Here is a 14,953-nt window from a genome sequence, read left to right as displayed (position 1 = left end):
TGGACACAATCGTGTCCATTATTAACTACTGTGCATGGCACAGGGTTTTGCCGCCCGGCAGGAGCCAGAGCGTTATTGACCTTGGTTGGTTGTACTACCACCCTTTTGTGGATTGAACATTGAAAAACCTGATTCTGACTGTGACCAGACCAGCTCTGGAACCCACCTTTCCAGGTTTGTGGGAACGCCACCCTCCCAGAAATTACATCCTCCTCTACCGCACTATTGGGCCAGTGCCGTCTTTCCCATTGGGCACGATGGGCAGTTGCCCGGGGGCCCTAGGACCTAGGGGCCCCCAGCCCAGCCCAATGGGAAAGATGGTGGCCGGAGTCCAGGAATCCGCTCACCCTCGCTGGGGGATCCGGGCAGGGGGATCAGGGCGGTGGCAGTAGCTAGAAGCCTGATTCGGCAAAGCTCTATTTGCCGGCGGGGCGGGAAGCGCTGTTGCATTTGAATAGACTGGCCGGACGCTGATTGGCTGAATTCAGAAAATCAGCATCCGGCCAGTCTTTGAAAAGGCAACAGCGCTTCCCACCCCGCCGGCAAATAGCGCTTCACCTCCTAGCTAGCAGTGAATTTAATTTCGGGGGTCCGTGTGCCGGGGTTCTGATCACCCTCACTGGGTGATCCGGCAGGGGGATCAGGGCATCGGTGGCGGTAGCTAGGAGCCCGAAGCGGCGAAGCGATATTTGCCGGCAGGGGGGGCGAGAAGCGCTGCTGCATTTAAAATGACTGGCTGAATGCTGATTGGCTGAATTCAGCCAATCAGCATCCGGCCAGTCTTTTCAAATTCAACAGCGCTTCCCGCCCCCGCCGACAAATAGTGCTTCGCCGCTTCGGGCTCCTAGCTACCGCCACCGCCGCCCTGATCCCCTTCCCCAGCGAGGATGGTCGGATCCCCGCCACCCGGCCACCATCTTTCCCATTAGCGCTATTTGCCGGTGGGGCGGGAAGCGCTGCTGCATTTGAAAAGACTGGCCGAACGCTGATTGGCTGAATTCAGCCAATCAGCGTCTGGCCAGTCTTTTCAAATGCAACAGCGCTTCCCTCCCCACCAGTTAATAGCGCTTTGCCACTTAAGGGCAGGCTCCTAGCTACCGCCGCTGCCCTGATCCCGCTGCCCGGATCCCCCAGCGAAGATGATCGGATCCCCGGCCGCCGGAAGCTGACTGGCTGCCGCACGGAGCCAGAGAGGTGAGGGTTGGGGAGGTGACTGTGGGCTCCTGGGCAAACTAATTTGGGGGGGGGTCCAGTGAACTAGGTTGCCCAGGGGCCCTTCCTAATGTTAAGACGGCCCTGTATTGGGCTGCTACTTCCTGGCACACATACCGGGAATGCCACCCCCTGCAGCAACCATCAGCAATCAGCATCTGGGATTTACCACCTGTTACCGGCATCACTCTCCAGGGTGACATAGGAATGGACGCAGTCTAGCCAAGTGCCTATAATCGATCCCATGGGTGACTATTTTACTACTGTCAATGTTGCATTTTATTTAAGCAGTCATGTTGCGCTGTGTTTTCATATATGTTGTTTATTAAATTGTCTTTATTCATATAATTTAGCGCTGTCAATACTGTACCTTGTTCTTTAGTCATCAGTACGCGCCAGGCGAGACCCCTCTCTGCTCTTTATTGATGACTTTGTGAGCTTCTCCCAGCAATGATTTGCCAGGGTCTCCCAGCTGTACTGTCTCGGCAGGTTGCTGGAAAAGGAGGCCCGTCAGCACATTGCTGAGTGTTCTATTACCTAGTTACTGCTTGGGGAGTATACTTCAGATATTTATAAAGATGCCAGTGGGAGGTCTGGCTGATCTTTGATTAAATCCTCTTTTGTTTTCCTGGTGATATTCTGCATCTGCAAAATTAGTACCGTCCAATACTGTAAAGGCCCCCATATACTAGTCCGGAATGGATTACCCTTGTACTCCCCCAGGAAGCGCACCGGGAGGGCTCACCTTCAATGTGACCATTTTTCACAATTTGTATGATATATCGTACGTAAAAGGAATCCCGGGGAGTTCAAGGGAAATTGTATGCTAAAAGGCACCAGCGATGTACCTCTAAAGGGTCCGATTCTGACTCCTCTTATGCCATGCTCCTCTGACCCTCGACTCCGATGCACACAGCTGATTTCACCTGATTTCTTGGCCCAATCTATCAGAATCTGGTGAAATCTGAGCCAAATCGTAATTGTGTATGGCAGGGACTGGCAACTAGCGGACCGTGGTCCATCTCCAGACTGCAAAGGATAGAAAAGCGGACCGTCGAAACATCTGAAACTAGCAGTGCGGCGCTGCTGGTTTTAGGAGTTTAGACGGTCCGCTTTTCTATCTGCCTGCAGCGGTCCCAGGGAGGCATTGCGGCTGGTGCGCGGGTGATGTCACTTCACACCCACGCGCAGCTATTGAGATCAGTCGGCACCATGTGTTGAGGCTGCCGCAGCGCTGCTTAGGGCTCGGTGTCCAAAAAGAAAAGCCCAAAGGATGACTTGGCATTGGTCATAGATGCAATGGCACATGCAAGCTATATGAGCATTCAGATCATGGTGTGCAGACGCCATATACAGGATTTATTTATTTTTAGCACGGATCATCACTGAGACAATCGGTCATGGCTTCAATTCGCCATTAAAATACTCCTGGAGCACTTGAGCCAAGAGTGGCCAAACCGGTCCTCAAGATCTACCAACCGTTCATGTGCCTCAGGTCACCTGTGGATCTATAGTAGGAAGGAATGCAGCAGTTTGTAAATGTGACAGTTAGTAATGACTACAGCTGTGCACCAGCCAGGTGGTCTGGAAAACGTGGACTGTTGGTAGATCTCGAGGACCGGTTTGGCCACCCCTGACTTATGCAATACTCTTGTGACGGGAGGAAGTGGATGACAGCGGAAGAATCACCAGACCAGTTCTGGTGGGCCTGTGAATGTGTGATTTGGATCTGTATGATGTATGTGCGTTGGAGCTAGAAGGGGTGGGGGGTTGGGGGGAGATTCCTCCCACACTCCCAAAAAAACCACACTGGTAGGTTGCTCGGCTGTTGACAAAATTGTACCCTAGTTTTGTGTGTGTGGTAAAAATTTAGATTGCAAGCTCCAATAAGGGAGGGACTAATGTAAAATATTACATAAAGCAGTAATTGAATGGGTCCAAGATGGCTGCCTCAACGCTAACACTAAGTTGTTGTTGTTTTTTTGTCCCATTGGGAGATAGGTGCTATATAAATATATATTTTTGAATTCCTATTTTCTTATAGATGAAACAAAATATATTTACATTTTCTTTCCCCACTGTTGCAATATGGATAAAAATTGGTTCTTTTCCATAAATGTAGGCATTTATTTTAATATCATATATCCTGCTAATGCCATTCAATTAGCTTGGTCCATTGCAGCCAAATAACACCCGTTCTCTACGCCCGTCACTGGCTGCCTGTAAGATGGTGAATCTTCTTCAAGATTGGCTTACTGACCTGAAAGCCCAAGGTACCTGAAGCGGCTCCTGATTACTTACTGCCCCGCTCACTTACTGTAGTCTGCACAGGAGGGACTACTAGCTGTACCTAAAGTCTCCTTAAATTAATTTGAGGGTCGAGCTTTATGTTTTTGGGACGCCGACTGTATGGAACTTTGCCATAGTTGCCTACCCTCCTGCATTCTGCAGGAGACTCCCTGAAATAGCAGCAATCTCCCTCTCTCCCTCATTAGTCTGTCAATCTCCCTCATTTCACCTAGCCCACATTGCACTGTAACATTTTTTGGGGAAAAAGGAATGAGCGATAGATACATTTACAGTGAATCATCAGATCTATTTCCCAGCACTTTACCAAGTATAGTAGCTCTTACTAACTGCTTTGGGGCTCATCTACATTTGGATATGTCATTTTAAAAGATTCCTCTCAGATGTAGCAGTGCACACCCACAATTGTAGATGCCTCGTTTACAATCTCTTTTCACAATCTCTCCATATATGGAACTAGACACGCCCTTTGGGTGGGGCATGATACGCCCCCTCAATGGGGCGCTTTGCAAAATTCTACTACCAACCATAATCTCCCTGAAACTCGTTTTCAAAAGTAGGCAAGTATGAACTTTGCACAGTTAGAGGCCTAACTAAAATCCTACAAAGATTTAGGGTGAAATGTAATAGGATGAGAGATTCAGAAAGTGAGAGATTTGGTAAGAAAGCTCCAGTTTTTTTAAAGCAGCAATCATTTACACTGCAAAGGCAAACTGGTTTTGCTGTGTAAATGATTGCTGCTTTAAAAAAACTGGAGCTTTCTTACCAAATCTCTCACTTTCTGAATCTCTCCTCCTATTACATTTCACCCTTAGTTTCTAAACAAATAAAATACCACCCGAATGCCTTCAGCTTCTATTATGTTGTAAATGCAAATGTACACAACCATGCAATAGCAAAGGGAAGCAGCGCTGAAAATATAGGAACTTATTCTGGTCCATGCGAATTTGCAAAGGAGTGCAATGTGTGGGAGCGGGCACGGAGAACAGAGTGGGTGGGTGGGGTGGGGGGGGTGCTGGGGGCGGGCAGCTGCCCGCACTGTCCTCGCATAGGACACATACAAAACTACACCTGAGAGTGTCTTAGTTTTGCATGTACTCACCACATAATTGGCGACCATCGAATGCTGTGGGTGTCGCCCGATTGGCTGCGTATGGATGCTTATGTAAAACATCCATTTGCAGCCGTGCGGGCGAATTCACTCTGTGAAGGTGGGCAGGCTAAACAAGACACACAGCCACGTTTCAACCAGAATAAGGTCCATAGTATATAATATACAGATTTCGGTAATAGTGGGATTGTCTGTCATGCTGGGTACGCACAGGATGACAAGGGTCCGATCCCATCAATCTAGATCCAATTCTGACCGATTGGATGTAGATTTGTGTGGTGATTGGGCCCTTTTCTGTCCTGGTGTGGACCGATACTGATCCGATGCGCGGTCCCGCAGGTCGGTCGTCATTCAGATCCTACCTGCTGCAGGTAGGATCTGGAACGACCATACTCCCGGGTGCGGGTCGCCATGGGTTCGGACCAGCTCACGGTGCACATGAGTGGGTTGTACACATGAGTGGGTTGTGCCCACCGCATCATCGTGAGCAGGTCGGAAGATGTGCATCGTGAGCAGGTCATCCTGGTGTGTACCCCGCATCAGATTAATAATAAATGCATTAGTCCTATGCACAATAAAATAACAATAAAATTACAAAAAAAATGACTTTTCTCTGAAAAAGGGAGAAAGAAGGGTGGAAATCGCATGTAGGAGTAGTCACATGAATTTTGCACAATACATCCCTCTGCTTGCAATTTAATAGCCGGTCCTCGTATATAGTTCCACATTTGTGTGTATGGAATTTTGGCACCTTGAAAAAGGTATATATAAAAGTCTGTGTTCGCACGAAAAAGGATACATTTTAAGACTGGAAAAAAGGGGCTAATTGGATATCTCCAAAAAAAATGTAGTGTTCTGTTTGCTGTCATCTTTATTTTCTGTTTGTTTTGACTTTCCTGACTACAATTGCTGATTTAATCAATATGGGCCAGATATAAAGCCAGCCAATCAGCTCCTACCTGCCATGTTACAGGCTGGGTTTGAAAAATGTCAGGTAGGAGCCGATTGGCTGGTTGTTTATCACTCTCCATTGTATCACTTTTTGAAGCTTGATACATCTGGCCCTTTTGTGAGTTCCGTTTTTCTTTTTTAAAGTACCGCACTTGTTTCTGTAGGTAAAAAACGCAATGCTGGCAGGAGCCAAAGGGATCATTCTGTTCTCCGATCCAGCAGACTACTGTGCCCCCGGCGTAGAGCCGTATCCGAATGGTTTTAACTTGCCCGGTGGTGGTGCCCAACGTGGAAATGTCCTGAACCTGAATGGGGCAGGAGACCCTCTGACCCCAGGTTATCCTGCTAAAGGTGAATGAAAAATTATGTAATACAGACTAATAATCTCATATGCTGATTTAATGCAGTGATAAGAGGAATTACTTGTTGCTGCACTTCAATCCAGAGCTACTTCTCTTTCTGCTTAACTGCGTAGTTGCCTACTTTTAAATTTTGCATCTCCGGGAGAGGACAACCAAATTTCCTGGGCGGGGACAAAGCCTCGCCCCCAATCCAAGCAAACACTGTGATTTGCGGGTTCGTGAGTAGGGGGCGGGACTAAAATGATGCAAATTTATGTGATTTGAGTCATTTTGGTCCCTCTCACGGACCAGCGAATTCCAGCATTTATTTCAGTGGCTCTGGGTGGGGGGGCTCTGGGGGGCATGCGGGAGAATTGCCCACCTTCCCGGGGGATGGGGGGGGACACGATTTTCGGGAGCCTCCTGCCATTCCAGGAGGGTAGACAAGTATGGTTGATCTCAATCCTATTAGTGGTTGTATGAAATTCTCTTTCCGTGAAATTGAGAATTTTTGCGGTGCGACATTTCACCCTCTCTCATGGAGCGTATCAAAACTTCTGTGGTGTTTTTAATTTGTGTGTACAGGGAAGGGAAACCTGTTTCTCATTTCTTGCACTGAGTCCGGGCATATACCGATTTTGATGGCTGCTGTAAACTCGTTCGGCGGCACAGGTTTCCGCTTCCGGGTGGAGTTGACTTTTTAGCATACTGTAAGGTAGCAAGGTCTGGATTCCGTGGCTGCCCGCAACTACAGAACATTGGGCCTGATTCTGGACCCCTCACTAAGCAGCTACCCAGCTAAGTGTTATACTTGCCAAAGGCATACGCACATGCGCAAATACGTGCAAGCGCAGACCCTCTACCATCGCAACGGGGACGAATTCGGCCCTGTCCTATTAAATGTGAATTGCCCTCTAATGCATCCTGAAAGCTTGATGATAGCTCTAGAAACTAAGGGGTACATTTACTAAACCTTAAAAATGAAAGTAATGTTGCTCATAGCAACCAATCATATTCGGTCTATCATTTCTCTATTACATCCTAGAAAGTGTTAGGCTGCATCTGGTTGCTATGGGCTCTTTTTTTAATTTTTAGAAGCTTTAGTAAATATAATCCAAAATTGGCCGATATTTCCGATAGGAGGAATTATATTGGCCATCAGTATTCAATCCTGGCCAGAAACTGACTCCCCTCATACGAATCTGCACTGTTGAAACGGATGCTGGATTGTCGAACCCACGTCTGTTTCCAACTGTCGAATTACATTCCGACAGTCGGAAAAATGTACCCGACATTAAATAGGTTCAATGTCAATTCTAACTAATCTTGTCGGAAACGGGCAATTATTTCTGCCTGGCGTGAATATCCACCAGTATTGAATACCCCCTAAGGGTCTTCTCAGAAATAACTGCAAAAATCTGGAAATGTTTTCCCGGATGGTTAGAAGACAGACAGTGCAGACAGCACCCCGGCCTCGGGTCAGTTCGAAGCCTCTGCCACCTTGCACATTTGAAGCCCAACCGTCTGACCCATGCATAGTCTCACCTCGCACCCAATGCCATGGACTTATCGTAAGCCCCGCCCCCAAGATCAGGCAGAAGCCCTGCCCCATGACCGGTAGGAAGCCCCACCTCCACTCCCCTCCCAGGAGCCCTTGTAGCATGCTGTTGAATCTAAAGATAAGTATAGTATTCACAGCAGAGGCTATCCCTGGTGGCCAATGGGGATGCTGGAGAATGAGTAGGGAAGGAGAGGAGGGGGGGAATCGCCTGAATTCAGGGACTGTCGGGGACAGCTGTGTATTTCTCAGCTGCTGGGAGGTATGTAATACAACATACTGCCTATTCCCATGGAGGCAGTATGCAGCTACTCAGTTACACCAGGGGCACATGTTGAACCCCCTGATGCCCCCTTCTGCTCCTGTGGATCCTTTGCCCTCCTGATGCTTTCTTACTGGTGACACTTACTGATACACCTTTCATACCGCGCCTTGGACCCAGGTTATTGCCAGGTTGGTGCCGAGTCCTCCAGGTGCAGTGTGAAAGCACCAAAGTATATAACCCACGTCGACCAAACCGGCAATTCGACCCAGGTTATAAGAAGGGTTAACCCAGGTCGCCCCCTGTATAATCGGCGACAAGGTTTCATGTGAAAGCATCAGACCCGGCATTGGTATCTGAAAGGGGTATGAGAAGCACAGATGTGCAATCAAGCTTTCCCCTGATTGGCTGGGGGACGTCACAGCACTGCCCATGTCTGGCCTCTCCCCTTTAGCATAAGTTGCATTGTATATTTTTTTCACCTGTGTCTTTGACCCACTTTTCTTTTTCGTCCACTAGGGGGCACAGGAGTTCACGCTGGGTATGAGAGGTGAGGTAGCAGAGCCGCCGATGTTTTCCGTCTGCACATGCGCAGAGGTCAATCTGCGCATGTGCAGGCGAATTCGCCGCACATAACGTTACTACGCCGCAAAGGGGGCGTATAGGGGAGTGAGGGGCTTCATGCCCTCATTTCCCTATGTATACGCCCCGCGTTTCATGGGCGTTCCCATGCAAACGCGGGGCGTACGCATGCTAATGAGGGCATGACGCAACTCATGGGGGCGGAAAGCTGACGTCGCCGGATGTCAGCTTTCAGCCCCCATACAAGCTACCACACGGACGATTGTCCGTGTGGTCTCAGCTTGCGGGAGCTGCCGCGGCGTGCGGACCTGCCTTCGATGGTCGACGACCATCGAATGCAGGGGGCAGCTCCCACCATGGTGGAGGCGTAGCCTCCACCATTTTTATGCGGATCGCCAGCCGTCCGTGTACGGACGGCCGTGGCGATCCGTAGGGTGGGCGGGGATTCGTCTGGTGCGGTCGGAGCCGCATATGCGGCTCGACCGCACCAACCAGAATAAGGGCCTATGTCCCGGGGGTTGATGCCTGAGGGGGAGGTTAGACAGCCTGGGAACCTACAGCCATACACATTGGAAATGTTGTATATTGGGCCTGGTTAGTACTTGAGTGGGAGACCACATAGGAACACCAGGTGCTGTAGGTTAGTCCCTCCCCCACCCCTGGGGAAGTGCTGAGGCTTGCTCTCTGATTGCCCCAGGTGTCCCAGCTCCTCGTTAAGGTCCTAATCAGCAGCCATTCTGGCACTTGCTGGGTTTAGAGACAGAGGCTGCTGGGATTCTCCCCCACACCCTGCTCCTGGAGCCTGGTGTGTGTGTGTGGTATTTCTCCTCTCCTGCTGCTGGCTGGATTGTTGAGCTTTGCTGATGTCTTCTTTCCAATATCATTGGAAGCTTGAAGACAGCCTGGGATCTACAGCTAATGCTGTATATTGGGCCTGGTTAGTACTTGAGTGGGTGACCACATAGGAACACCAGGTGATGTAGGATTGCCCCAGGTGTCCCAGCTCCTCATTAAGGTCCTAATCAGCAGCCATTCTGGCACTTGCTGGGTTTAGAGACGGAGGCTGCTGGGATTCTCCCCCACACCCTGCTCCTGGAGCCTGGTGTGTGTGTGTGTGGTATTTCTCCTCTCCTGCTGCTAGCTGGATTGTTGAGCTTTGCTGATGTCTTCTTTCCAATATCATTGGAAGCTTGAAGACAGCCTGGGATCTACAGCTAATGCTATATATTGGGCCTGGTTAGTACTTGAGTGGGTGACCACATAGGAACACCAGGTGCTGTAGGAGTACGGAGGGTGTAATGGTTAGCATTACTGCCTCACAGCACTGAGGTCCTGGGTTCGATTCCCACCATGGTCCTAAGTGTGCGGAGTTTGTATATTCTCCCCGTACTTGAGTGGGTTTCCTCCGGGTACTCCGGTTTCCTCCCACAATCCAAAAAAAAAAAATATATATATATTTTTGCCCCAGGTGTCCCAGCTCCTCATTAAGGTCCTAATCAGCAGCCATTCTGGCACTTGCTGGGTTTAGAGATGTAGGCTGCTGGGATTCTCCCCCACACCCTGCTTCTGGAGCCTGGTGTTTGTGGTATTTATCCTCTCCTGCGGCTGGTACTCTGATGCTGTCTTCCTTCCAATATCATTGGAAGAGATGAAAGTTTGAAACACTGTCACCATTCATAGTATTGGCTTTGCATATACGGTGTCTCCTTTTCAGCTTGCTGAATTGTTGAGTTTATCTGCCCATACCAAATGGCTTTGCTAAAGCTTTGTGGGTAAGGCTGCAAGTGTGTTGCTTGGGTGTCAGTGTTGTAACTGCTGGTGTTTTTTGTCTTTTATCATGGACAGTATGCCTAAGGCGAAACCTGGCAAGGAGACTCCATCTCCGATGCAGCGTACCTGTAGGGTATGTGTGGACATACTCTCTCAGCAGGAGGAGGATATCTGTTCCAGGTGTTTGGCCCTTGAAGCAGATCTTCTGCTGCCTTCACAGCAGGAACCGGCCTGGGCTTCGACCTTGACTCAGGTATTGACATATTGACCGCTTGTCAACTCCTTACCTCCTGCGCCCCTGCCCCCTGTGCCCATGCCCCCTGTGGCAGTGGCCAGCACCAGTGTTGGGGCAGCTCCTGCTTATGTAGAGCCCCCTTGGTGGCAATCCTTTGCACAATCTGTGCAGGGGTTGACGGCTACTCGGGCGGGCAGGGATTCCAGGAGGCAGTGTAGGCAGCAGAGTCCCGATGCGGGTTCTCCGCGTTCCGATTCGGATTCCAGCTCAGTGGCGGAATCCGCAGGGGCCGATGACACTTTGTCCTCAGTGGAGGTAGAGTCTCTGATGCAGGAGGTTAAGGCAGTCCTCCAGAGGGAGGATGAGGCTCCTGCCCCTAAAAGTAAAGACCTGCTTTTTAAGCGTCTTAAGAAAGTATCGGCCCAGCTCCCACCTTCGGCCCTCATGGAGGATTTATTGGAGACTGCGTGGTCTCAACCGTTTAAAGAAGGTTCCAGCTTTCCAAGCGACTTACTACTTTTTAACCTGTTCCTCCCACAGAGAGGGCTAAGTGGGAAAATCCTCCCCTGGCGGATGATCATGTTGCGCGATTAGCTCGCGCTTCAGTACTGCCCATTTCGGATTCTTCATCTTTGAAGGACCCTTCTGAGAATTTCCTCAGGACTGCTTTTCACAGGCAGGGGCCATTGGGTGTACCACGCTTGCCGCGTCATGGGTGGCCAAGGCAGTGTCTGAGTGGGCGGGCAAGGTGGAGAGAGGTTTGTCCGACGGCACTAGTCCTTCCTCTAGATTTTCCTCATCCACTAAGGGAGCCAAGCCCTGCACCAAGCAGCCCTGGGCTACCAGACGTCCAGTGGCTAAACAGGTCAGGGAGGTGGTCTCCAGGGGCTATGTCCTGACATTCCGGTTCCCCCCTCCTCAGTGTTATTTTTGCACGGGTCTTCCAAAGGACCCAGCGAAACGACAAGTGCTACAGCTTTCCATCTGCTCTCTTTTGGACTCGAACGTCATTGTTCCAGTTCCTCAGGAGCAGAGGGGTCAGGGGTTCTTCTCCACCCTATTCTTGATTCACAAACTGGATGGTTCTCACCGTCCTATCCTGAATCTGAAGTCGCTCACTATTTTTCTGCGAGTGCCGAAGTTTCGCATTGAGTCCCTGCGTTCGATCGTTCTCTCACTGGAGCCAGGGGACTTCATGGCCTCGCTAGATATACTTCACATCCCCATCCGACAGGAACATCAGCACTTTGAGGTTCGCCCTTCGGGTCGAACACTTCCAGTTCAGGGCGCTACCTTTTGGTCTATCTACGGCTCCCAGGGTGTTCACCAAGGTGATGGCGGTCAGGGCTGCACACCTGCACCGGCTGGGGGTTCGGATGATTCCATACCTGGACGGCCCACTGATTTTGGAAAGTCCCCAGACCTACTACGGAGTCATTTGCAGGTCGTGATTACACTTCTGTTATCTCACGGTTGGAGGATAACCTGGAAGAAATCGTATCGTTTCTTACTCCTTCCCAAAGGACACTTCACTTGGGAGCTCGGCTGGGCACTCGGTTGTAGAGAGTATATCTTCCAGAGAATAAGATCCACTCCCTTCGGAGGAAGATTCATTCCCTTATAGGTCACAGAAGGGTCTCAGTACACAAGTGTATGGTGGTGTCTTCAACATGGTAGAGTATACACAGTTTCACTCGCGCCCACTTCGGCTTTAAACTCTCAGCCAGTGGACAGGAGATCATACTCGTCTAAGGAGTCAATTGATCACACTGCCCCCGAAGGTTCGCCTGTCTCTCACATGGTGGTTAAAGACAGACAACTTGTCTCAGGGCCACCCGTTTTGGATTCTAACCTGAGTCTTGCTTACCACGGATGCCAGCCTACGGGGCTGGGGAGCGGTTTGCAATTCTCAATCTTTTCAGGGTCGCTGGACGGCTCAGGAGTGTCGCCTTCCGATCAATCTCCTGGAATTGAGAGCAATCCTTCTGGCTCTTCAGAGGTTGGGGTCCCTCATCCGAGGGTGCCCTGTAAAGATCCGGTCCGACAGCACCACGCCTGTGGCCTTTATCAACAGGCAGGGCGGGACATGCAGCAAAGGAGCGATAAAAGAAGTCTCCTAGATATTCAGGTGGGCGGAGAAGCAGATTTCTGCAATCTCTGCAGTCTTCATCCCAGGGGTTCTCAATTTTGAGGCAGACTTTTTAAGTCTGCAAGATAGTGTACGCATTCCCCCTGTTTCAACTCCTACTTCGCCTTCTGTGGAAGTTCAGGAAGGAGGCAGGAATGATGATCCTAGTGGCCCCAGATTGGCCCCGTCGAGGTTGGTACGCGGATCTATGGAACCTGTTGGTAGCCTCTCCTCTGAGTATCTCTGCGTCCAGACCTGATTTCACAGGGGCCATTCCGACACCCGGACTTTAGTGGCCTGGCTTTGACGGGCTGGCTGTTAAGGTGTCCCTCTTTAGAGGTTTTCCGGGCACTTCAATCGTCTCCTTTCGAGCCTCTGGAGGAGGTGGATCTGAAATGGCTATCCTGGAAGGTGGCTTCTTGTTGGCTATTTTCTCAGCACGAAGGGGGTCTGATAATGGTGCATTATCATGGAAACCGTCTTTTCTGGTATTTCACCCGGACAGGGCGGTTCTTTGTACCAAACTGGATTTTCATCCAAAGGTGGTGTCTGAGTTTCACCTTAACCAGGAAATAGTGGTGCCTTCTTTTCCAGGTTCTTCTGAAGCTGAAGCTTCTCTTGATGTAGTCCGTGCGTTGCAGATTTATCTTCGCAGGACTAAGTCAACTTTTAAGTCGGGTTCACTGTTTGTGCTTTATGGGGCCAATAAGAGGGGCTAGCCCACTTCCAAACAGTCCTTGGCGAGATGGCTCAGATCAGGGGTTCGCCAAGCGTATCTTTCCACACTGATTACTCCCCCGGAGGGGATTACTGCACATTCTACCAGGTCTGTGGGTACATCCTGGGTCGCTAATCGAGGCGCCTCGGCTGAACAGCTCTGTAAGGTGGCTACTTGGTCCTCTTCCCAGACCTTTATCAAGTTTTATGCATTTGCTACCTTTGCATCGGCTACTGCACAGTTTGGTAGACATGTGCTTTCCGCAGTCCAGGAGCGTCCCCCACCCGTGAGGGGACAGCTTTAGGACGTCCCAGCGTGAACTCCTGTGCCCCCTAGTGGACGAAAAAGAAAATAGGATTTATGGTCTTACCTTGATAAATCCCTTTCTTTGAGTCCATAGGGGGCACAGGACGCCCTCCCAGACGCACCTGGTAGCGGGGCTTCCTATGTAGGAAAGTTCCATGGCTTTAGGGCCTGTATGCTATGTGGGTGTGCGTTTGCTCTTCCTTCTTCTCTGGCTCTGCTCCTACCTTGGGCTTGCTAACGAAACTGGTGACCCAGGGTCAGGGGGCGGGTTATGAGGGAGAAGGGAGGCAGGGAGCATGCTGGGTACATTTTTGTAACCCTTTGGTGCACGCTCTGCTACCTCACCTCTCATACCCAGCGTGAACTCCTGTGCCCCCTATGGACTCAAAGAAAGGGATTTATCAAGGTAAGACCATAAATCCTATTTTTATCGGTGTCACTGCTTCTTTTACCATTGGTGCCTCTGCCCTCTCTCCATCTGTGTGTCTAACCATTGCAGTATTGCATAGTTATATAGGGGCATATGTACTAAGCCGAGAAGAGAGATAAAGAACCAGCCTATCCGCTCTTAATGGCCGTTACTGGTTGCTTTTGAGTAACTGATTGGTACTTTATCTTTCACCTTTTTATTGCTCTCCAAGGCTTCGTATATCTGCCTATAATGTCTTTTGTTCCCCATCAGAGTTCATGTATAGATATAATGCGGACGAAGGAGTAGGACTTCCCCGGATTCCTGTCCATCCAATAGGATACCATGATGCGGAACAAATCCTGAAGTAAGTTGATTTCAGTCATTACAGAACCATCCACTGTCTTCTAATATCCATAACCCCCACCACATGGTACATCATCCAGTATATAAATGCTGTGTTGGTGACATCACTGATATGTGGTGGATAGTGATGACATCACCTCAGTATGGTTGATCCATCTGCTCTCTGGTTCATGGTAGTGCCACACTTGACAAGTTCCCATTGTCAAGCAGTCCATGTTGAAACTTTAGAGCAGTGTGTCTCTGTATTTATTATGTCACCAGGATGGTGTTTTATAATTTATGGACCATGTGTTTTTCTAGCCTGAAAGCTGTCACTACTTACTGTGCGAGTTGGCTGCAGTAACTGTACTGTGGTCCAACACACTTCCACCAATAAAGTGCCAGGTCTGCAATGTTTTTTTTTCCACAGCCAGAAGGGCATTGGCCCAGTCCTTCCTGTTTTTTACCTTTTTTTTTCCTCCAGGCTCATGGGAGGTCCAGCACCACCAAGTTCTTGGAAAGGAAAGCTTAATGTCACTTATAACCTTGGACCTGGATTTTCAACCAAGTACTTAAACAGGTAACTTGTCCTTCACTCTTGAGTTACATTCTTTAATACATGAAGTTCTACATTAGGCAGTGGTGGATTAACATGGGTGGTCACCAGAAACTGCCCATCCTCCTGGGGACCCCCACATATAGCTCCAGTACACCAACA

The 14,953-nt window shown here is 49.7% G+C and overlaps 1 protein-coding gene across 4 annotated transcripts in view; it reads left to right on the top strand.

The window, feature by feature from the left end:
• The window catches only part of NAALAD2 (N-acetylated alpha-linked acidic dipeptidase 2), an 84,579-nt gene that overhangs the window by 21,737 nt on the left and 47,889 nt on the right, over positions 1-14,953 (top strand). For all 4 annotated transcript variants that reach the window (XM_083170154.1, XM_083170156.1, XM_083170155.1 and 1 more), the window contains 3 exons: positions 5,746-5,932; positions 14,164-14,257; positions 14,720-14,815. In XM_083170154.1, the coding sequence (XP_083026280.1) occupies positions 5,746-5,932; positions 14,164-14,257; positions 14,720-14,815 (377 nt within the window). The remainder of the gene's footprint in view (positions 1-5,745; positions 5,933-14,163; positions 14,258-14,719; positions 14,816-14,953) is intronic.

This window comes from Crinia signifera, chromosome 2 (assembly GCF_055691185.1).
Source record: "Crinia signifera chromosome 2, ASM5569118v1, whole genome shotgun sequence".
NCBI classification, from domain to species: domain Eukaryota; kingdom Metazoa; phylum Chordata; class Amphibia; order Anura; family Myobatrachidae; genus Crinia; species Crinia signifera.
The sequence above is the reverse complement of the archived record's forward strand: the minus strand, read 5'-3'. Positions and strand labels throughout refer to the sequence as shown.